Source organism: Acomys russatus, chromosome 1 (genome assembly GCF_903995435.1).
Source record: "Acomys russatus chromosome 1, mAcoRus1.1, whole genome shotgun sequence".
Taxonomy (NCBI): Eukaryota; Metazoa; Chordata; class Mammalia; order Rodentia; family Muridae; genus Acomys; species Acomys russatus.
Window position 1 is genome coordinate 24888990 of NC_067137.1, and position 24234 is coordinate 24913223.

The following is a 24234-nucleotide window of genomic DNA, read 5'->3' on the forward strand; positions in this document are numbered from 1 at the left end:
GTCCCTTTTATTAAAACTACACACGACAGGAGACAGACAGAGCTGACTAGTGGCTAAGAGCACCTTTTGTTCTTGCAGAGGACCCAGGTTCTGTTCCCAGCACCTACATGACAGCTTATAAATGTCATAATTATAGTTCTATGAGATGGAGAGTCCTCTTTTGGCTACCTAAGCCACCAGGCACACATGTACTGCACATATACATATACACAAGCAAAACACACATAGACATTAAAAAGATTTTTTTTCTTAAGGTTTTTTTGAGACAGGGTTCCTTTCTCTGTGTAACCTTGGCTGTCCTAGACTCACTTTGCAGACCAGATTTCCTTCCATATATTATTTCTGTCCTATTAGCCCCTAACACTGCACTTGGTGGGCAGGAATAACACAAAGCACAGGACTTGAGAAGACATACACACGAAAATACCCCATGAATTCAACAAGCCCCTTAAAAACCACGCTCAGACTTCAATCTCCTTTCTCCTATCAAGAATTAACGATATGGGCTGGGGAGATGGCTCAGAGGTTAAGAACACTCGCTGCTCTTCCAAAGGTCCCAGGTTCAATTCCCAGCATCCACAACCATCCATAAGGAGATCTGGTGCCCTCTTCTGGCCTACAGTAGTTACATGCAGGTAGAACACTGTATACATAATAAATAATAAATCTTAAAAAAAAAAAAAAAAAGGAATTAACTAGATGTAGCCGGGCAGTGGTGGTGGACACCTTTAATCCCAGCACTTGGGAAGCAGAGGCAGGCGGCTAGCTCTGAGTTCAAGGCTGGCCTGGTCTACAAAGTTAGTGCAGGACAGCCAAGGATACTACACAGAGAAACTGTGTCTGGTAAAGCAAAACAAAACAAAACAAAAAGAAAAAACAAACAACAACAACAACAACAAAAAGAATTAACTAGATGAAGCCAGGTGGTGGTGGCTCACACCTTTAATCCCAGCACTCAGGGAGGCAGGTGGGTCTCTGTGAGTTTGAGGCCAGCCTGGTCTACAGAGTGAGTTCCAGGATGGCCACGGCTACACAGAGAAATCCTGTCTCAAAAAAACCAAACACCTCAAAAAGAATTAACCAAATGAACAGTCTCCAAAGTACCTTTTTTTTTGAAGAGATAAGGCAGTAAATGAGTCACTAAGAACAGTTTTCCTTTAGTCACACTCCTGGAAGATTATCTGAACTATCCAAAGGACTCTGAACTGTCTTAATGGGCGCTGATTATAGCACTAAGAAACTGGCATCAAAGCAAGTCTTACAGAAAACAAACTTCAAGTCGGGCATGGTGGTGCATACTTTTAATCCCACACTCAGAAGGCAGAGGCAGGCAGATCTCTGAGTTGGAGGCTGACCTGGTCTATATATCGCAAGTTCGAGGCCAGCCAAGAGAAACTCTGTCTCAAAAAAGAAAACAGAATTCAGAACAAGAAACACTTTGACTTTGTAGTCAATCAGCTATTATGATTTGTACAGGTTACCTTGTGAATCCCTTACTGTGAATTAAGAGATATAGCATGTTATTACAAACTATAGAAAATGCCTTCCGGTCACATTATCTTGGGAGGTGTGGGCTTCAAGACAACAGCCCTGGCTGTCCTAGAACTTGCTCAGTAGACCAGACAAGTCTTGTATTCACAGAGATCCCACGTCTTTGTCTCCTGAGTGCTGGCGTTAATGGTGTGCAGCATGCTGGGGCTTTAACACTGTTTTTGTAAGGTGTCTCTGTGTAATCCTGGCTGTCCTGGAGTTGCTTTTGTAGACCAGGTTGTCCTTGAACTCACAGAGATCTGTCTGCCTCTACCTCCTGAGTGCTGGGATCAAAGGTGTGCGTCACCATATCCAGATTTTAATAATGATTAAAAAGGAAGGAGACTGAACTAGGAGCTCATGCATGCTAAAGAAGTGAACTTGCCTACTGCTGAACTAACTATATTCAGCTTTTTTGTTTGCTGTGTTTGTGCATGCCTATGTGTACAGTATATGTATGTGTTGGGGAGGGGTGTTATATCCCCCTCAATATTTTTTTACTTTATTTTTAAGATGGGGTTTCTCAGTAAGTGTAAATTCCTCAGTTTCTCTTGAATGGGTTGTCTCTTCCTGCCCAGTATTGGGATTACAAATGCATGGCCACCCCTGGCTTTTAAGTGGGTGCTGTGCATCTGTTGCAAGGCAACTGTTTATTGAATGAGTCATCTAGTCAAGCCCTTGCCTCTTGTGTTGTAGGTTTGTTTTGAGACAGGGTCCCATGTAGCTCAGGCCCTAAAGTCCTGATCCTCCTACCTTCATCTCCAAGTACTGGGAGGTATGTTTTACCTCACCTAACTTAATTTTTTTGTTTTTTATCTTGAGACGGGATCTTTTCTACTTGGAACTTGCAATTCAGTAGGAAAAGGCCTTAAACTTGGAATCCTTTCATCTCGTTCTTCCAGTTAGACGAGATTTACAGGCCTTACCACCATGCCTGGTAGAAAGTAAATATATACACACATTTCAGGTGAATAAGGGCTAGAGAGATGGCTCAGAAGTTAAGAGCAGTTCCAGGGGACCCAAGTTTGATTCCTAGCACCCATATCAAGGCCCCAAATCCTTGTAACTCCAGCTCTGGGGTCTCTTGACATCTGGCTTCTGTGGGCACTAGTACACACAGAATACACGCAAAGAGACACGAGTAAAACTTACTAGTCATTTTCTTTGACAAAAGCATTTTCCAACCTTCACCTTATAGCTAAGCTAAACCAGTCTTTCTGACCACTATTTTGGCAGTTCCCAAACTTCTTTTGGTATTTATTCTTCCTAGTTCCTCCCCTCTTTCATTCTGGGTCTTAAATTCTTTATTATGAAAAAAACCAAATGCTTATTTTAAAAAGATTTTGTTTGTTTGTTTGTTTTGAGACAGGGTTTCTCTGTGCAGCCTTGGCTGCCCTGGACTTGCTTTGTAGGCCAGGCTAGCCCTGAACTCAGAGCGATCCACCTGCCTCTGTCTCTTGAGTGCTGGGATTAAAGGCGTGCACCACCATGCTTGGCGCCTTAAACATATTTTTCAATGAAAAGGCAACATCCCTAACTCTATCACTAATATTCTATGTACTTCTAGTTGTATATATTTTTCTGAACTCCTATCTTTGGCATAACCCTTCACCTTTCACTGAGGCACTATCCTGCGGATAATGGAACAAGGCAACTGAACACTGGAACTAAACTCTATTCACTGATGCCTGTATCTCAAACAGGAAAACCATTCAATCATCTTCCCCCCACCTTCCTTCTTGCCCCTCCATTCCCCCTACCCTGGTGGTCGTTCTTTACTTTCTTCCTCCCCTACCCCTTCTAGCTCTTTCTTCATGTCACTAGAGATGAAGCTCAGGCTCCTGCACTCTAGACAAGCATCTTATCACCCCTTTGCTATCTCCAGCCCTATTTTCTGATCTTCAAGTAAGGGAGTCCAACCATCTCCCTTATGATAAGGCTTATAAAATTCGCCTGCTAAGACACTTTCAAAGCTTCAGAAGCAAAGGCGACAAGACTCCAGAATAGTGGGTTGCAACCCCTTTGGCAAATCTCCATACAGGAGCAAAATTACAGTTATGAAATAGCAACAAAAGTAATTTTATGGTCACCACAACGTGATGAACTGATTTTAAGGGTCACAGTATGAGGAAGGTTGAAGACCACTGATCTAGAGGCTCCTGAAACTTACAAAGTCACTGGGCCCAAGCCCATATTTGAAGCCATAAACTCTGCAGCCTGGCAGGCTGACTGCTCATTGGATGGAGAGCTCTAGAGATGCAGCTTCTGAGTCATCAACAATGCCAGGGGAGACTTTCTTGCAATCCAGCTCTACTTGAGTAATCCATAATCCTGTAAAGTAATGCCAATAAACTCACTGGTTGACTAAGCTAAACTTGGTGGAACTGTTTCTTCTGTTGGTGGTACCTTACCTGGTGTATCTGTTCATACCTTTCCAAGGAAAGTCACACAATATTATTATTAGTGTCATACTTATATTTTTTACTTGTTTGTTATTTGTGCAGGTTTTCTCTGGCTGCAGATAGCCCTGGCTGTCCCGGAAATCGCTCTGTAGACCAGGCTGGCTTCAAACTCAAGAGATTCTCCTGCTTCCATCTGTCCATCCCCAGCACGGGGATTGAAGGCCTGCACTACTACTGCCTGGCTTTTTAAAATATTTTTCTCCTTTTTCGTTTTTTTGAAACATGGTTTCTCTGAGTAGCTCTGGATGTCTTGGAACTGGCACTATAGACACGGTTGATCCCTGCCATCACTGTCTGGCCATAAAATCTTTTAAAATCTTGTGTGTTTGCCTAGAAAACAAAAAGCCCTGGCTTTTACCCTAGCAACAGATACACTCAACATGGATGGCGATACACATCTGTAAACTAGAGTGTAAGACATAGTAAAGCCAAGTACAGCCTAGGAAACATGAGATGAAGATAATGATGAGCGCCTCAGTCGGCTGGAGAATTGTTTATGTCGGACACGACGCACCTGTCGATCCGCCTCTGGAAGCAGTGAAAGCAGGCGCTGCTGGCAATCTCCAGGAAGAACTGAAAAGGTGTGCTTGTTGATCAGTGCTCGAAGATTAGTATTAACCAGAATGGAGTCAGGCGTCTCAACATCAATATCAGCACATTTAGTCCTTTTCATTTGTCCTACAAAATGCAGAAAATAAAAATTTATCACTTGGGTCCCCTTTCAAAGTTTTGTTTTTAACTGTAGCTTGTAGTACTAAAAGTAAAAAATGAAAGAAAATTAAAAATTAAACACTACAATCTAAAAAAAAATGAGTTAAAGATCTCAGAAATGTCTTCTAAAGCAAAGAAAATAAATTCTGATCATTTACAAAGAATAAACAAAAATCTACAAAAATAGATCTCTAAAAGTAAAAATTGTTCATCATACCTAACAGATATCTTTTTTCCCCTCATAAGCAAGTTTATGAGAAATGACAAACTGCACACATACAGAATGCTCTTTTTTTTTTTAAAGTAGATAATTGGAGCTGGAGAGATGGCTCAGTGGTTAAGAGCACTAACTGCTCATGTGGAGGATCCAGGTTTGATTACGAGCATCACGTGGAAGCTCACAACTGCCTGCAACTCCAGCTCCAGTAAAACTGAGGCGTTCTTCTGACTTCCACAGGTATCTGCATGCAACTGGCCCACATAAACCCACATAAGCACACATACACATAAAAACTTCTTCTGAAATGAAACTCTGGGGCTGGAGAGATGGCTCAGTGGTTAAGAGCACTGGCTGCTCTTCCCGAAGTCCTGAGGTCAATTCCCAACAACCACGGTGGCTCACAGCCATCTACATGAGATCTGATGCCCTCTTCTACAGAAAGCACTCATATACTATAAATAAAAAAATCTTTAAAAAAAAAAAAAAGGGAATGAAACTCTGGCTAAGGAGATGGTGGAGAGGTACTAGACATGCCAGCACAAGGATCTGAATTGGAATCTCCAGAACCTATTTAAAGCTCTATGTGGTAACACATGTCTATAACCGCAAGGCTTCTATAACAAGATGAGCAGTAAAGACAGAAAGCTCATGGGCCAGCTAACCTGGTGTTTGCAGTGACAAATAGCAGAGACCTTGCAACTTTATGCGCCCTCCCCCCCCGCCTCTCTAAAGCATATAGCCCACCAAGTCTAATTAAAATATGATGGTGCTGGTTAGTCGTGGTGCACATTTGTAACCTCAGCTTTGAGAGGAAGACTCAGGCAGATCTCTGTGAGTTCGAGGCAGCCTGGCCTACAAAGCGAGTCCAGACAGCCAGGAGTAGAAGAGAAACCCTGTCTTTAAAAACAAAACAAATCAAATCAGCAACAAAAAAAGTTGGCATGAAGTTGGGAGGGAGAAGTGTTAAATCAATGGAAAGTTGTATTTATACATAAAATGTTCAAAGGAATAAACAAGGGGGAGGGCACCCCACCTTAAACAACGTAGGAGATAAGGACCAACACTTGAAACTTTCCTCTGAACCTCATATAAGCACTGTGACACAAACATGCCTACACACGTACAAACACAATCAACACACACACACCCTAAAGAATTTTTAAATAGAAAATCCTAGCCAGATGTGGTGGTACAAGCTTGAAATCCCAGCATTTAAGGAGGTTGAAGCAGAAAGTCTCAAGAGTTCAAGGCTTGAATGATCTGCGTTTTTGTTTTTAAAAAGAAGCAACAAGATATACATATATTAGTACACAAATATTAGTGGTGCTAATTAAAATGCTGTGGTGCTTTGTTTTGCTACCTATAGTTGAAGGCTGTTAAGAGAAAGCTAGTCTCTCCACAGTGAATGCTCCCATACACACACATACATGAGCAGTACTATTTGGGCTCAATGAGGCATATTTTAAAATGACAGGCCTTGAAAGTGGGAGAGATTGTTGCTAGGGGAAATCACTTGGGAGGAGGTGTTTATGAATTATTAAATTCTACAAAGATAAATTATACTTAAAAACAGGGAAAAAACAAAACATCAGACTTAAAAATGCTGCATACAGCTGGGCAATGGTGGTATATGCCTTTAAGGCCAGCACTCAGGAGGGGCAGGTGGATCTGACTTCTAGGCAAGCCTGGTCTAGAGAGTGAGTTCCAGGACATCTAGGACTACAGAGAAACCAGCTGCATACAAATTGTGGATGCTAGGAGTTGAACGCAGGTCTCCTAGAAGGACAGCCAATGCTCTTAACCACTAAGCCAACTCTCCAACCCCCAAATTATATTATTAAGCAGAGAATTAGAAGCAGCCGGGCATGGTGGCGCACGCCTTTAATCCTAGCACTCAGGAGGCAGAGGCAGGCAGATCTCTCTGAGTTCCAGGTCAACCTGGTCTACAAAGTTGAGTCCAGGACAGGCAAGGATACTCAGAGAAACCCTGTCTTGAAAAAAACAAGAAAAACCAACCAACCAACCAACCAAAGAATTAGTTTAAAATATATAGTCAAGAAATTTCTCCAGAGTACAAGAGGAAGGTAAACTATTTTGAGAAGTTTAGAGGAGGACAAAAAAAAAAATAAAAAAAAGTTTAGAGGAAGTTCAACATATTCCTGACTAGAGATAAAAATTGGAAATTTGGGGCTGAAGAGAGAGATTACTGGCTAAGTTCAGATCTATAGCATCCACATGAAAAGTAAGGCGTGCCCACATCCATGCAACCCCCAAGGATTGAGTGGGGGCGGAGGGCCAGGGGAGGCAGAGGGTAGGGAAACAGAAGAACTTCCGGAGGTCTGCTGGTCAGCCAGTCTAGCTGAAACACTGTAAACTCCAGACCTGGTAAAATATCCTGTCGCAAGAGAATAACAGAGAGTGGTAGGAAAAGACAAAAGGCATGGTGCACACCCTCCATGCTCACCCCCGCCCCCCCCCCCCCCCCCCCCCCACACAGGGACAAACAGACAGAAGGAAGAAAAAAACAGTTAAAGAAGTTACAGGTTGGTTGGTTGGTTATTTTTGAAGATTTATTTATTTTTACGTACACTGTTGTTTTGTCTGCACGTCTATGTGAAGGTGTTACAGACAGTTGTGAACTGCCATGTGGAGGCTGGGGATTGAACTTGGGTCCTCTGGAAGAACAGTCAGTGCTCTTAACCACTGAGACAACTGTCTAACTCCAAGAAGTTACAGTTTTAATAAACGTGTAACTTATTTCTTTAAATGTTGCTCCTTTCCCATTCTCTTAAATTACTAGAAAAATAAAAACAGCTAAAGGATTAAGAGCATAATATATTCCAATTAGAAAAAGAAACCTTTGTGTGAACCAAATTTATAAGAATATTTATCAGCTGGGCAGCGGAAGTCTTTAATCTCAGCACTTGGGAGGCAGAGGAAAGTGAATTTCTTTGAGTTTGAGGCTAGCTTGGTCTACAGAGCAAGTACCAGGAGAGCCAGGGTTACACAGAGGGAAACCCTGTTTTAAAAACCTAAGGGAGAAGAAGAGTATTTATCCGAGACAATGAGGGATGGGGATGTAGCTTAGCACTTATCGAGCCTGTGCAAAGCTCTGGGTTCTATTACGAACACTGTGGGAATGGGGTCTACAATACGAGGGCATTCCTAAAATCCTAGTGAAGCAGAGGCAGGGGGATCATGAGTTTGAAAACTATACTATCTCCCCTGTACTCCATACACATAAAAAGACAAAGATAATAGCTTCACAGATCTTGAAAGAATAACTCTCAACTTCTTACAGAAACACAAAAACCCAGGATTGTTTAAACAATCCTGAATAATAAAAGAACTGTGGGAGGTCCCACTGGAACTTATCTAAAGCTATATGGCAAGGCTATAATAATAGGACCAGCATGGTATCAGCATAAATAAAAACAGACAAGATGATCAATGGAACCAATCTGAAGATCCATACACAAGGTTACATGCTTATAGACACCAGATTTTTGATTAAAAAAAAAAAAAAAGCCAGAAATAAACATTGGAACAAAGTATTTTCAGCAAATACTGCTTGTCAAACTGGATGTCAGCATGTAGGAGAATCCAAATAAATCCATACCTATCACTCTGCACAAACCACAACTCCAAATGGATCAAAGACCTCAACTTAAAACCAGGTACACAGAATCTGATAGAAAAGAAAGTGGGGAATAGCCTTGAAGTAATAATTAGCACAGGAAGAGACTTCCTGAACAGAACACCAATAGTGCAGGCATTAAAAGAGTATTAATTAATAAACAGGACCTCATCAAACTAAGAAGCTTCTGTATGGCAAAGACCACTGTCACTCAGATAAAGCAGCAGCCTGCCAAACAGGAACAAATTTTGCCAACTAAATATCTGATAGAGGATTACTAGCCAAAATATAATCAAGAAAGTTGATTTCAAAACCAAATAATCCAAGGCTGGGCATGGTACTTAGGAGATCTCTGTGAGTTGGAAGCCAGCCTGCTCTACAAAGAGAGTTCCAGGATAGCCAGGGCTATTACACAGAGAAACCCTGTCTCAAAAGACAAAAACAAACAAACAAAAACAAATAAACCAATTAAAAAGTGGGGTACAGAGCTGGGCGTGGTCGCGCACGCCTTTAATCCTAGCACTCGGGAGGCAGAGGCAGGCGGATCGCTGTGAGTTCGAGGCCAGCCTGGTCTACAAAGTGAGTCCAGGATGGCCAAGGCTACACAGAGAGACCCTGTCTCGAAAAACAAAAAAACTAAAAAATAAAAAAAAAATAAAATGGTGGGGTACAGATCTATTTTTTTGTTGTTTGTTTTTGTTTTTTTGAGACAGGGTTTCTCTTGTCATCATGGCTGTCCTGGACTTGCTTTGTTGACCAGGCTGGCCTTGAACTCACAGAGTTCCACCTGCTTCTGCCTCCCGAGTGCTGGGAGTACAGATCTAAACAGAATTCTCATTAGAGAAAACTCTAATGGCCGAGAAACACTTGTATGCTTAACATCCTTAGCCATCAAGGAAATGCAAATCAAAACTACTTTCAGATCCTATTTTAGCCCTGTCAGAATGGCTAAGATTTATAAACCGTGAAAGCTTGTACTGGCCAGGGGAATACTCCTTCACTCCTGGTGAAGTGCAAAATTGTACAGTTGCTATGTAAATTAGTATGGCGGCTCCTCAGAAAGTTGGGAATCAATCTACCTCAAAGGCAAAATCTAACTACCATACAGCTTGTCTGTCATTCATTAATATCCAACAAGACACTTATCATGGAGGAGGATGGACGCAGACTGGCCCAGGGGTCATAGTGGCAAGTGTTTGGAATATATGTTATGTTATAAGGTTTAGAGTAGTTTGGTTAGTTTACGAGTAGATTAGAATCAGTTCAGACTCTGCCCAGCTAAGTGCTGGCAGCTTTAAAGTACATTTTAGTCTCTCTGTGTTAGTTATTTGCTTTGTAGGCTGAACAGATACAAAATACTGTAACAAGCAGTACAGACACTTAACTCCTGAGCCATCACTCCAGACAGAGTTCATTATTTTAGATTAATAACCTTGATTCAATAAACTCAGAATTTACTGAACAAGTAGGACTACAATTCTGTTAAGCCTAAAAGTCCATGTCTGTATATTTCAAGTTAATACCAATAGAAACAATCACCAAATTAACATCACCAACAAACTTATTAAGGGTTACTAGGTGCCAAGCACTATTCTGAGCACTTATTTATATTAACTTGCTTTCTTTGCATACAACTCCATGAAGCAAATAATGGTTACTATTATAACTTAATTTATTTTTGAAATGAGATCTTATTACTCTGCCTAGGATGACTTTAAACTTCTACAGAACTTCTCACAGGCACATTCTGCTGTGCACAGAGAACTGGGTAATTTTCAGTCTGTTGCTTACCACTACACCACACAGGTACAGGTATCATAGCTTATGATAATAATAATAATACATAATAATATATATAATAATATATCCTTTGTCCAAAAGATACTTTAGCTAAAAGGTCATAACAAAAATGTATATCTATATCAGTATCTATGGAAATCAAAATAACTGCACAATACTTTCTTAGAGAAATTAGTTTAAAAAAAAAAATCTTTTCAAACCAAATGATAATAAACAGCATCCAAGAGATAAAGACTGTCAAAATAGAGATGGAGGGAGGGAGAAAAAGATACTTTAAAGGGGGATCTCAGTGTGTAACACAGTACACACAACATGTAACACTTCTACCTCAGTCTCCAGGGGGTAGGTTATAGGTTTACACCACCATGTGCAGTTAAAAGAATCTAATAGTTTCAAAAGATCTGGGACTTGTAAATGTTCCTGCACCACTATCTCTGAGCTTTCCTATTTCTTTAGATACTGATCAGCTGAGCTGCAGGAATGCAGCAGGAGGAGGAAAAGAAGGACATAGTGGTGGTTGAAATATGTTCTACTAAGCATTCTGGAAGCCAAGCAGGAAAATAACATTTTGGTATTTGTATTTGACCTAATTCCCCAAGTTTGAGAACAGTGCCTATGAAGATATGAATATGAAATACCCCTGTCAAGCGGCATGGCAGGCAGAGTGGATTACTCTGACCCTGCTCGACGACAAGCAAGTGACCAGCCTACTCCTATTGTCAGACACAAAAACTGGTGCTACTGTTGTACTTTTTCTACTTATTACCTTGGATTGTGAATTGAAATAAAAGACTCAACTTCCTCAGGTTGCTCCTGTCAGGTATTCTGTTACAGCAATGATCAAACTACACAGTACCTCATCACTGGCCTGCAGCTCTATGTGACATGCCTACATTTGAGGGTGTTTTATTCAATTTCACCATATGATAAACTGTCTTCTACTTAGAATTAGGCATCAAAATGCTTCTCCATTTTTAAATGAGGTTCTTTTTGTCAACCCTATGCCTCACCTTTCTGTTCTGTCACCTATTTTTCCAGTTCTTGAGCCCTTTTCATGGTCTGTAGCCATAGCTGGCTTATTAATGACAGTTCCTTTTCAACTTCATCCAATTTTCATCTTTCAACTTTTGCTGACACCTGCCCACTAGGCTGTACCCTTGTTTTCTTTACTCATACTGATTAAATCATTTTGTCCACGTTCTCCTTTTAGTGGGACTTCCAAGGGGCTTCAGTTTATCATATTTAATTATAAACCCTTCTATCTTTTTATATTTTTGGTTGTGAGCCCAGCCTTTATCGGCTGAGCCATCTCTCCAGTCCACCCATCTATCTTTTTATCTATAAAAATGAAACAAAAACAATGTAGGACCTATTGGTACTAAGAGAGATAAATCACAAAATGACTGATAACAGATCTGTGAAACAGTTTGATGAGGAATGAATAGGAGAATATGAAGACAAGAGCTGAAAGATAAAAAGATAGAATGGACAAAGGGAAAGGTGTTTCCTATAATATCATCAATTGAGAGTGAAGCCCAGAGATTACAGGCTAAAGGCCCGTATTAGGATATCTTAAGACTGTACTGGTGAGACACTGTCTTTAAAAAAAAAAAAAAGATGCAACAAATAATATGACAAACTGGGGATTAAGGACTTTTTAAAAAGATTCATTTATTTATTTATTTTATGTATATGAGTGCTCTATCTGTATGTACACCTGTATGCCAGAAGAGGGCATCAGATCACATTATAGATGGCTGTGAGCCACCATGTGGTTGCTGGGAATGGAACTCAGGACCTCATGAAGAGCAGACAGTGCCCTTAACAGCTGGGCCATCTCTCCAGCCCCTTAAAAAACAAAACAAAACAAAACAAAACAAAAATCAAATTAGAAAAAAAAGTCTGGCCAGGCATAGTGACACACAACTTTAGGAAGGCTGAGTTCAAGGCCAGCCTGGTCTACAGAGTGAGTTACAGGATAGCCGAGGCTATATAGTAAGACCCTGTTTTGAAACAAACAAAAAACAAAAATAATAACGACAACAACAACAACAACAACAACAAAAAAAAAAAAAAAGAAAAGAAAAAGAAAGAAAGAAAGAAAGAAATCCTATCTGACTTTTAAAAATAAAATTCAAATTATACATTAAGCTCAAGCCAGTGGCTGATGATTTCAAACACACTACAGACACACTGTTGCAACTAGTCTTTGCAACTAACTTACTTGTGTGGAGTCTGTCAGACCTCTGGAAAGATTTTTTCCCCAAGCCTAGCAGAGAACTTTCCACTTTCACTGAGGAAGAAAAGCTGGAGTTTGAGTTCTGGGGGCTGCTTGATTGTCCATCCGATTGCTTTCCTTCCCACAGGGCTAGGGGGAAAAATGTGAAGACAGGTGACACAGGTTCATACATAAAAGCCCATCAAGGGGCTAGCAAGAGAGCTGCTACCAACCCAGACAACCTGAGTTCATCTCTGGGCCCCACATAGAGAAGGAATTCTATCTGAGAAAAGACAAGTAATCCTCACACTTCCATGTGCATTTGTTCCCCAGACCCCAATAAGTCTAATAGTTTAAAAAAAATATCAAACCACTGTATTCCATGGTAACTACAGGACTTATGAATGAAAAAAATGTAGACCTCTTGAATTATTTGTAAATTAAAATCCCTTACATCTTCTTGCACATTATTTATCTCCAACTGCAATCTTTTCTAACAAAAATGAAAGTTCTTTAAGACTTAAGACCACTGATTTAAAAAAATTATCTTTATTTCATGTACATTTGTGTTTTTCTTACATGTATGTCTGTGTGACAGTGTCAGATCTTGAAGTTATAGACAGTTGTGAACTGTCATGTGGGTGTTGGGAATTAAACCTGGGTCCTCTGGAAGAGCCACCAGTACTCTTAACCACTAAGGTCCTGATTTTTTTTAAAAAGGATTTATTATTACACATACAATATTCTGCCCCCATTTACACCTACATGCGAGAAGGGGGCACCAGATCTCATTATAGATGGTTGTGAGTCACCATATGGTTGCTGGGAATTGACTGGAAGAATAGTCAGACCTCTTAACCTCTGAGCCATCTCTCCTGCCCCAGACCTTTGATTTTTATGGTAATCCATAGAATCAGCTTATGGGTTCAATTACAACATCTAATGCAAAACAAAGTCTACGTGTGCCAAAACAAAGTTAAAAAAACAAATCAAAGGCTCGAGTTTGATTCCCAGCAACCACATAGTGGCTTACAACCATCTATAAAAAGAAGGTGTTGCCCCTCTTCTGGCCTGCAGGGATACATGCAGACCACTGTATACATAATAATAAATAAATCTTAAAAAAAAAAAAATTCAAGCAATAATAAACACCCAAAGCCCATAAAACATGTCCAATGGGAACCAAAGAGTACATATTTTTAAAAAGCTTACATAATTTTTCAATTTTTGATTTTAAATTTATTTTGATTTTATGTGTGAGTGTTTTGCCTGTGTGTATATTATTGTCCCACCTGTATGCCCAGTGTCCAAAGATACCAAAAGATAGAATCAGATGCCCTGGAACTGGAGTTACAGGTAGTTGTGAGCCATGTGGGTGACTGGTATCAAAACCAAGCCCTCTGAAAGAGCAGTACATAGCCTGTACAGAAACCTGGCTGTCGTGTAACTCGTTCTGTAGACTAGCCTCAAACACAGAGATCCACCTGCCTCTGCTTCCCAAATGCTGGGATTAAAGGCGTGCTTCACTTACATATTTTAAATGAGAGTATTGATAAAGAGCTTACTTTGGAGCTGCATAGACGACTACATCCAAAAAGTGCTTGTTGCTAAGGATCTAAGTTTGATCCTCAGAAACCACATGAAGAGCCAGAGTACTGAGCATTTGTAATCCCAGGGCTGGAAAGCGGAGACAGGAGGATTCCTGAGGTTCACTGATCAGCCAGTTCAACCTAAACCACTAGCCCCAGGCCAGTGAGAGACCCTGTCCAAAATAATACAAAAAAGGAAAGTCCCAGCAGGTAAGTGGTACAGGGGAATGACATTTGAGGCTGTCCTCTGAACTCAATCTGCATATATAGACCTACACACCTGCCTACATATACGCACAGAGAAAAAGAGTTCACTTTGACAACTGATTTATAAGGTTAACCAATTTAGTCTCAAAATATTACTAGGGTAGATATATTTAGTATCAGTTTTCTGACAGCAGAAATATTATGGTAATAAATATACCAATTTAAAAATAAATAATTCAGTATAAAAATTCACACTAGCAAAAGTACAAATATGTTGAGAAAAAGAAAATTCCAATGGGGAGGGGTCATGATCAGACTGCCTACCAGGTTTGGCAGGTGTGGAGTCACTGGCTTTGACTGTCTTGAGAGAGAGGTGCTGATTAGAGATGGACATGCTTGGCCTGCATTGCTGCTGCTGCTTCTTCTGTTGTTGCTGCTTCAGGGCCTAAAAAGAAAAAACTGACAGTAAGAAACAAGAAAACTGGTTTTCAGTAACTAAGTGCCATCATTTTAGATGGTGACAAATTATTCTGAAATCTACTCAATGCAAACAGAAGCTTAAATCAAAACAAAATTTACATAAAGCCTTTGAGTATAGGTATTTTGGGTATAGGCCAAGATTATTCCATTATATACAATGCAAGGGAAGTATCATTAGAATTTTTCAGATGACCAGGCATGGACGCATGCCTTTAGTCCTAGTACTCAGGAGTGCTCTGTGAGTTCCAGGCCAGCCTGGTCTACAAAGCGAATCCAGGACAGCCAGGGCTCTGCTCAAAAATAAACCAAAAAATAAAAAAAAAATTTTTTTTCCAGGACTTAAAAATCAGCAGTGCAGCAAGGAATTTACAATCTCCTAACTGGAGAACTGCACACACACTTTTATCATTTCTGAGAACAGAGTTCTGAGGTCAATTTGCACTGATTGTATAAAAAAGGCAAATGTTTGTATTATTTATGCTTCAGAGGTTAAATTAGCATGAGCAAGAGCAATGAGACCTGTCCAAATGGCCGAGTCTCAGTACCTTAAAGCAATGCAATAAAGAGCGAAGAAGGTACACTGTGCAATATAGGTTCTAATAACAGCAATTAGTTCCTTCCAGATATTTTAGGTCATTTTTATTTCTAATTAATAGAGGTAACTTGATATTATTTAGATTTAGTATTTTAAAAGAATGAAGGCCTGTGAGATGGCTCAGTTGGTAAAGGCACACACCTTCAAACCTAGACACCAGAGTTTGATCCCTAGTACCCACAAGGTAGAAAATGACAAATGACTCCCAAAAGTTGTTCTGTGAGTGACCTCCATGTGTATGCAAAGACACAGACAGACAGACAGACAGACATATGCATACAGATAAAATCAAAAGTTCAACGACAATAACAAAAATTCCCCTCTCCAAATCTTAGAAATGTATGGCTTTGACTAAATTATCCAACTTATTCCAGGTTTGGCCCGTGTCTTTAATCCTAGTACTCAGGGAGGAAGAGGCAGGCAGGATCACTTACAGGATATAAAATGTAGAGACATGAACATGTACCTACCTTTGTATGACCACAGACATGGAAGCATGTATGCATACATAGACAAACAAACATGCACGAATGCAAACACTCATGCACACACAAAAGGGGAGAGGGCTCAGCAGTTAAGAGCATTCGCTGCCCTTCTAGAGAACAATGTTCAACTCCCAACACCCCTAGGGCAGCTTGCAACTGTGTGTGCATGACCACCATGCCTGGTCCTATAAACAACTTTTAACAGAAACTTTTAACTTCAATATTTTAAAAACTGGGGCTGGAGAGATGGCTCAGTGATTAAGAGCATTGGCTGCTCTTCCAGAAGTCGTGAGTTCAATTCCCATCAACTACATGGTGGCTCACAACAATCTATAATGTGATCTAATGCCCTCGTCTGGCATGCAGGTGTACATGCAAATAGAGCATTCATATACATAAAATAAATAAATATAAAAAATTTTTTTAAACTCACATACTTTAAAATGTTTATGGGAGCTAGGCAAAGAGTGGTAACACTCATCTTTCGCTGTAGTTTTGATGAGGCAGCAGGAAGACCCCTGTTAAGTTTCAGGTGAGCCAGCACACATAGTAAGGCCCAGTCTCAAAAATAATCAAAATTAGTGGGAGGGTGGGGCTGGAGAGATGGCTCAGCGGTTAAGAGCACTGGGTGTTCTTCCTAAGGCCCTGAGTTCAATTTCCAGCAACCACATGGTGGCTCACAAGCACCATAAGATCTGGTGCCCTCTTCTGACATTCAGGTGAACATACAGGAAGAACACTGTATACTAAATAAGTAAATAAATCGATCTTTTAAAAAATTAAAAGTATGAGTTCTACTTATAAGTAAAAACAAAAAATATATTTAAAAAAATTTATTTGAACTCAAAGCTAAATTTCTTTTTTACTGTCACTTAAGTTTTGGTACACAATCGTCAAGCATTAACTATGGCCAATTTATTTTCCCTTATTAAACTTTATTCTTTTTCATACATTCCCATCGCTACTAAAATATATTTACATTATTACTGTACATTTTGCAAACAGCACTATTACCTACATACTGTAGTAAAACTTATTTAAGAGTATACATAGGGGAATGTGTGTAAAGGTCAGACAGAGGTTAACTTATTAAAGCTGGTGTTCTCCTATACCATGTGGATCTCAAAGACAGAACTCAGGTCACTGAATTTGGCCGTGCATGCCTCTTGTCCAGTGAGTCATCTCATTGGCTCTTAGAACTTAAAAGTATTTTTATTGTATATATTCATTACACACAAAAGCATGTTCCCTAAGGACATTTTCATACAAGCATGTACTGTGGTGGGTAAAGCATATTTCACCCCATACACCTTCTGCCTCTTAGTTCCTTGGACAATATTGTATCTGTTTGCATATTATACATACAACCTTGGTTTTATGTCTATATACAGTCTAGGAGACAAAAATAAAGAAAAGATAGTATTTGCTTTTCATGGACTAACTCAGTCCATTTACTTTCTTCAGATGCATTCGTTTTTCTGCAAATGGTTTTAACTTTGCTCTTTATATGGCTAGGGAAAAAAACCGCTGTACTTACACTTGCTTATCTGGTTCTCTGAATGCCTGGGTTGGTTCCATGCCTTAGTCATGTGAGTGCTGCGGCAATAAACACTGGTGTGTGGGCATTCCTGTGAGGTGTTAGCCCTGCAGTCCTTGGGCTAAATAGTCAAGGGTTTGTGATGATTAATACTGATTAATACTGTCAAGTTGACAGGATCCAGACCCCTCTAGGAGACAAATGTTGGACAGGTCTCTGAGAATGTCTAGACGGGGTTCACTAATGTGAGAAGACTCACCATGATAGACTTGTAAACTGTGAACCAAAGTTAAGTCCTCCTTCCGTAAGTTGTTCTTGATAGCTCCCCGACTCTGCCAACCAAGAGAGGGTTTCTCTGTGTAGCCTTAGCTGCTCTGGAACTAACTCTGTAGACCAAGCCTGCCTCTGCCTCCCTGGGGCTCGGATTAAAGGTATATGCCTCCACAGCAACTAAAGAGTTAATATCAAGCTGCTTAGCTGGGTTATATGGCAAATCTATTTTTACTTTTTTTTTTTTTTTTTTTTTTTAAGATTTAATTTTATTCTATGTGTATGAGTGCTTTGTCTGCATTTGTGTTAATGTACTATGTGTCACTCCCTCTAGAACTGAAGTTTCGGTTGTTAGGCACAGTATGAGTGCTAGCAATCAAATCTCAGCACTTTGCAAGAGCAGCCAGTGTTCCTAATTGCTGGATTCATCTCTCTAGTCCCTTAACTTTTTGAGAATCCTCTATTTATTTCAGAAAGCCCTTGCCTATATATACCTTGGAACTGTTTTGCTCTGAATGTTATAGGCCTTCCATTACAGTCTTTCCATCTACTGGGAGTTAGGATTTCTGAAAGGGACCCACCTGGTTTCATTCTTCTTTACGTGGAAGCCTCCTTTGCTAGGAACCACCTGTTGAAAAGACTGCCTTTTCTTCATCATCTATTTTTGTCAAAATGCTTTGTCAAAAGTCAGTGGGTTATAGCCATGTGGATTTATGTTGTGTGTCCTCTACTGAGTCTCACCGATCTCTGTGTGTCAGCACCATGTTTTTGTTCTTATGGCTTTGTGATAGAACTTGAAACCAATTACAGTAATGTTCCTAATTATGTTGTTGTTGATGATTGTCTTCTGAGGCAGAGTTTCTCTGTTTAACAGCCCTGGATGTCCTAGAATTTACTATGTAGACCAGGCTGGCCTAGGATTAAAGGCGTGCGCCACCACACTTGGCAGCGATCACAGCACTCTTACTGCACTTGCTTTGACTATTTAAGGACTTATGTTTCCATATAAATTTTAAGATTTGTTTTTCTATTTCTGTAAAAATACAAATGGAGCTGAACTATAAGCAATTGTTAGCACAGTGTGTGGGTGCTGAAAACTGAAATTGGATCTTCAGTGAGAGGAGCATCTTTTTGGTGACGTTTTCATATCTAAACTACTTAGCACCACCTTTTACAACATAACTTTTAATCCCCTACATACTTGTCAGACTTTATATTTACGGTTGTTTATATAATCCCCTAATTGATTTATCTTAGGCATATATGAATAATAAATATATATAACATATACAAATGATATATGATAAAATGTATGTTAGGCATTGGCTACTTCTTACTATTAACAAATTTTTATGCAAATATTTTTCTGTGTATCTTTCTTTAACATAAGTCCTAAATGTTTAATTGCATGTTAATGATGCATGCACATTTAAATTTTAATAGATAGGGGCTGGAGAGATGACTCAGTGGTTAAGAGCACTGGTTGTTCTTCCAGATGGCCTAAGTTCAATTCCCAGCACCCACATGATGGCTCATGACTATCTATAATGAAATTTGATGCCCTCTTCTGTCATATGGCCATATATGCAAATAGAACATTCATATATATACATAAATAAATCTTTAAAAAATATTTAATAGATAAAATAAAATTTCTCTCCAATAAAGCCCAATCATCTGTACTTAATAATTGTTTTTGTATTATACGGCATCAGTATATGAGTAGCCAACTTCATCTTACTTTTCAATTCTTGGCATAATAAAATTTCCTAGTCTACACAAAACTATGAGAATACAAATTATGTTATTCAATCTTTTCCTAATTACTTTTCAGTTGGGGGTGGGGTGGGATGTTTGTTTTTTATTTTGTTTTCCAGACAGGGTTTCTCTGTGTAGCTTTAGCTGTCCTGGACTCACTTTGTAGACCAGGTTGGCTTCGAACTCATAGAGATCCATCTGTATCTGCCTCCCCAAGTGCTGAGATTACAGACATGCACAACCGAGGCCAGCTCACTTACGAGCTTTTTAAAATAAATATTTGTTTTTAATTTTATGTGCATTGGTGTTTTACCATCATGTATGTCTGTACCAGAGTGTTAGATCCTCTGGAACTGGAGTTACAGACAACTGTGAGCTGCCATATGGGTGCTGGGAATTGAACTCCGTCCTTTGGAAGCACAACTAATGTTCTTAACCACTGAGCCATCTCTCCAGCCCTACTTCCCAGTTTGTATTTATTGATCATTTGCTTTTTCTTGGAGAGGGTTGCTAGGCAGTGTCGTCCTATATAACCCAGGCTGACTTGAAATTAGGATGCCCCTGCCTTAGCATCCTAAGTACCTAAATTATGTAACTGCAACCAGACAAAGCATTTCAAGAACGAAAGATGAAAGTGGGGCAGGGGGAGGAAAACACCACAAATAAAACCAACCCAAACAAAAAAAACCAGCCTGGAACACACATTGAACCAATCCAAACAATAGAGTGATGTGTTATCTCAAAATAAAAGCCAGTTCTTTGAAATTTTCAATGAAACAGAAAACTCAATTTGCAGCTAGTACTAGGAACAAATACATGAACAGGGATAAAATAACATTAAATAACTTTACAGCAGCAAATACAATAATTAGGTAAAAGGAACACTTTACTACCCCACCACCATCACCACCACTGGGTTTCTCTGTGTAGCCTTGTCTGTCCTGAACTCGCTTTGTAGACCAAGCTGGCCTCAACTCACAGAGATCCACCTGCCTCTGCCTCCCTGAATGCTGGACAATTTACTTGTTTTTAAACATTTATTTATTGTATATATTATGGAGTTGAGGAGGCATGCATGTAGAGGTCAGGAATAACTCCAGGGAGCCAATTTTCTTTCCCACCATGTAGGTTCCAGGAATCAATGCAAGTTTTCAGGTTTGGTGTAAGTGCTTTTACATGCTAAGCAATCGCACCTGTCCAGAAATGGACCATTGGAGATTTCTAAGGAAAATTTCAAAAGAGGAAAAAAAAAATTCAATTGACTAACATAACAACAACAAAGAACATTATAATGAAAGAAAAATGATTTTTAAGCATCATTAAACCTAGGTAAGTAAAGATATCTTCTACAACTTTCCCACCAAATCTAGAAAAAATAAACAACTACTCAGTTAATGTTATAATGGTAGAAACGTATTCATTTCAAAACTGCACTACAATAGAATCCTGCAAGATCTACTATATAGGCCAGGTTGGCTTCAAACTCTTCCTTCCACAGAAATAGGATTACAGGTATGTGCTATAATATCCAACTACAAACTATAATTTAAGAAAAAAATCTGCACAATGTATATAAAGACTTTCAATTATTGTAATATTAGGAAATCTAGCAATGTAATATATACAGGAGATTAAGTAAAAAGCCCCCTGGTTATTACAGTAAGTTACAAAGAAAACAAACCTGAGGACTGAGCTCAGTGTCAGAAACATCTGTGTTTCAACCTAGCACCTCCAAAACAACCAGACACATAAAAATGTCTTGAAAATGTAAGCACCAACTCATGACTCAGCACACGCACGGACACCTTAGCAAACTAGTAACAAATCTGCGTCTTCAAAAACATGACAAAGCCAGAGAAGTGGCACCCACCTGTAATCCCAGCACTCAGGGAGGCAGAAGCAGGAGGATCACTGTGTTGAGGGCAGCCTGGTCTACAAAAAGAGTCCAGTACAGCCAAGGCCACGCAAAGAAACAACGTCTTAACCACCCCACCCCCAAAACACCATGTTAAAAAGGATTTCCCAAAACCCTACGAGTGTTATGCACAGCACAGAAATTGTTAGTGGCAAATTAGCAGAGAGACAACATTTACCCTGTAAAGACATAACTCCAAAAGCTTTCAAGAAGTTTCGGTGAGAGAAGAGTTGATGCAGTGTTTTATTGAAATAAGGTCTTGCCAGGCGTGGTGGCGCATGCCATTAATCCCAGCACTCGGGAGGCAGAGGCAGGCGGATCGCTGTGAGTTCGAGGCTAGCCTGGTCTACAGCCAAGGCTAACACAGAGAGAAAAAACAAACAAACAAAAAAGAAATAAGGTCTTGATACATTATTGTCCATCACACAACAGGATGAAAAGCATGAAACACCATGAGGCTCTCCTATTTTTAATTGGAGAGATAAACAGAGACTCAATGCTTACCTGCTTTAATGCTTTTTTGCTGTGCTTCTGTGATGGAGAAATTACTTTACTTGCTGGAATGGTGGGTGATGGGCAGGCTGACTGGGGAGAAGATGGCTGTGACAGTCTAGATGATACTAGGATAAATTGACAAGGAAAAATTATGTTATCAGCGTTGATTTCAAGCACCATTCCTTCCCCAGGTCATATGCTGCTACCTGTTAAGAACTGTGACCAAACACTTTAGGGAAGGGTCTTCTTTTTGGAGTTGTACTGCAAACAGTCTCCCTTTTCAGTTTATTTCCTCAGAAAGTTCTAGTGTAGGATGATACGATGGGGAAGGGGCGAGTATTAGTATATATTACTTCTCATTGCTTAAATATTAGAAGTGATTAAAGAAAGAAGTATAAATCATGTAACCAAATTAGAACTTAGAATAAGGTCCTAAGGCTCTGTTCAGTATCTCTGTTCCTAAGGTAAACTTGAAGGTAAATACTGACAGCACAATATGGTGGAAATCATGAATAAGTTTAATTCAAAAGAAAGTAAGGACATTTCCACTCTACCATTCTATCGCTGTTGTAGCCATTCCCTCTTGTCACCAGCTTTAGGCTTGTAAGTACAACAGAGATTTTTTTTGAAGATTTCTCTGCTAGAAACAACCACCTTCTTCTTCATCATTGTATGTTCTGTGTGGCCTGAGATTGACCACACTGAAATCATGGGAGGCCTATGTTTATGTTCTATAAAGTTTACCACATTTGAGTATGTCCTAAATTTTATTTTTACTTTACACATATGGCTGTTTTGCGTGTCTGTATAGCATTTGCAAGGCCTGGTGCCCATAGAGACCAGAAGAAGGTGTGGTGTCCCCTTGGAACAAAGGTACAGACAGTTGTAAGCTGCGATGGGACTGCTAGGAATCAAATCTAGGTCTGCTGGAAGACTAGCCAGTACTCTATTGAGCCATCTCTCTAGCCCCAATTAAAAAATAAAATAAAATAATATAAAATAAAATAAAAAAGAGAGTGTGTGTGTATCCACAGAGGCTAAAAGACAGAATCAGCCCTTATGGTGCTGGAGTTATAAGCATTGTGAGCTGCCCAAAGTGGGTGCTGGGAACCAAAGTCATATCTTCTACAAGTCCACTAAATACAGACAAAAGAGCAAGGCAGTTCAAGCTTAAGAGAGGAACAACCTAGTGATGACTCCTGAAGAATACATGTTGCCTCATGTCTTCTTTTTAAATACTTGTCCTGAAAATATTTACAGCAAAATGGTATTGACTAGGTAAAATACATGAAGTATGTGCTCCTGGATAACTATCTGACACAAAATAAGAAGAGAGAATATACACAATGGAATATGCAACACCCGGAGTCCAACATAGCACTTCACTCTTACATGTCCTGATATTAAGACAATTTAACTTAGGCTCTGAATTCTCGTCTTCATAAATGTCATGTTTATGTACATGAGAAAGAACTGATAGACAATCAACTTGATGTAAAACAGAAAACAACAACACACCTGTAAGCTAACATACATACACACATGCGCGCACGCACAAGAAAGAAAAAAAAAAGGAAAGGAAAAAAAAAAAAAACCAAAAGAGTTAAAAACCAAAAGACAGCTCAGCAATTAAGAATGCTTGCTGCTAGAGCACCCACATAAAGTGGCTCATATATATAATTCCAGTTCCAGGCTATCTAATATTCTTTTCTGGCCTCCATGGTATACATAAACAAATGTACACATGGAAACAAACACATACAATATGTTTTAAGAAAAATGAGCTAGATTAATATAGAGATAATTGCTCAGCAGAAGGAAAATGTAGCCTCAATGTAGTATTAGATGTTAACAAACTGTAAGAGGCAAAAATATATGTCACTCACCTGCTTAAAGTGTACAATTTAATGTGTTTAGCATATTTGCAAAACCGTGTAATCATCACCTCCATCAAATTTCACATCTGTTGCCTGGCCACTCTTCCACCCCTCTGCCTTGCGTCTAATTCTAGCCAACTACTTTTTCTCTATGGATCTATCTAATCTCTGTGTTTGATATGATGGAATAATAAAGTATGTTTTTGTGAGTGAATTTTTTCAACTATTGCAATCCTTTGAAGGTTTATCTATATTATGACAAACTAGTCATTTTTGTTGTTCAATTTTGTTTATATGACATGTCACATTTTGTTTATAGTTGCCAATTGGTTAATTTCCTATGCTCTGTCAATAAAGAACAATATTGTGAATAACATTCTCTTTGTATGTATGTCTATACCTTCAACGTGGGGTTCCCCTGTCTTCCCCGCCCCCCTTCCAACAGTCG

General features: G+C 39.4%; 1 protein-coding gene across 3 annotated transcripts in view; it reads right to left on the bottom strand.

The window, feature by feature from the left end:
- Asxl2 (ASXL transcriptional regulator 2) overlaps window positions 1-24234 on the bottom strand; it is an 83108-nt gene that overhangs the window by 12155 nt on the left and 46719 nt on the right. For 2 of the 3 annotated variants that reach the window (XM_051142658.1, XM_051142745.1), the window contains 4 exons: window positions 21919-22034; window positions 14699-14819; window positions 12585-12728; window positions 4507-4670 (listed from right to left, as the gene is read on the bottom strand). In XM_051142658.1, coding sequence (XP_050998615.1) covers window positions 4507-4670; window positions 12585-12728; window positions 14699-14819; window positions 21919-22034 — 545 coding nt within the window. The remainder of the gene's footprint in view (window positions 1-4506; window positions 4671-12584; window positions 12729-14698; window positions 14820-21918; window positions 22035-24234) is intronic. The other variant, XM_051142701.1, reaches the window with a different exon arrangement.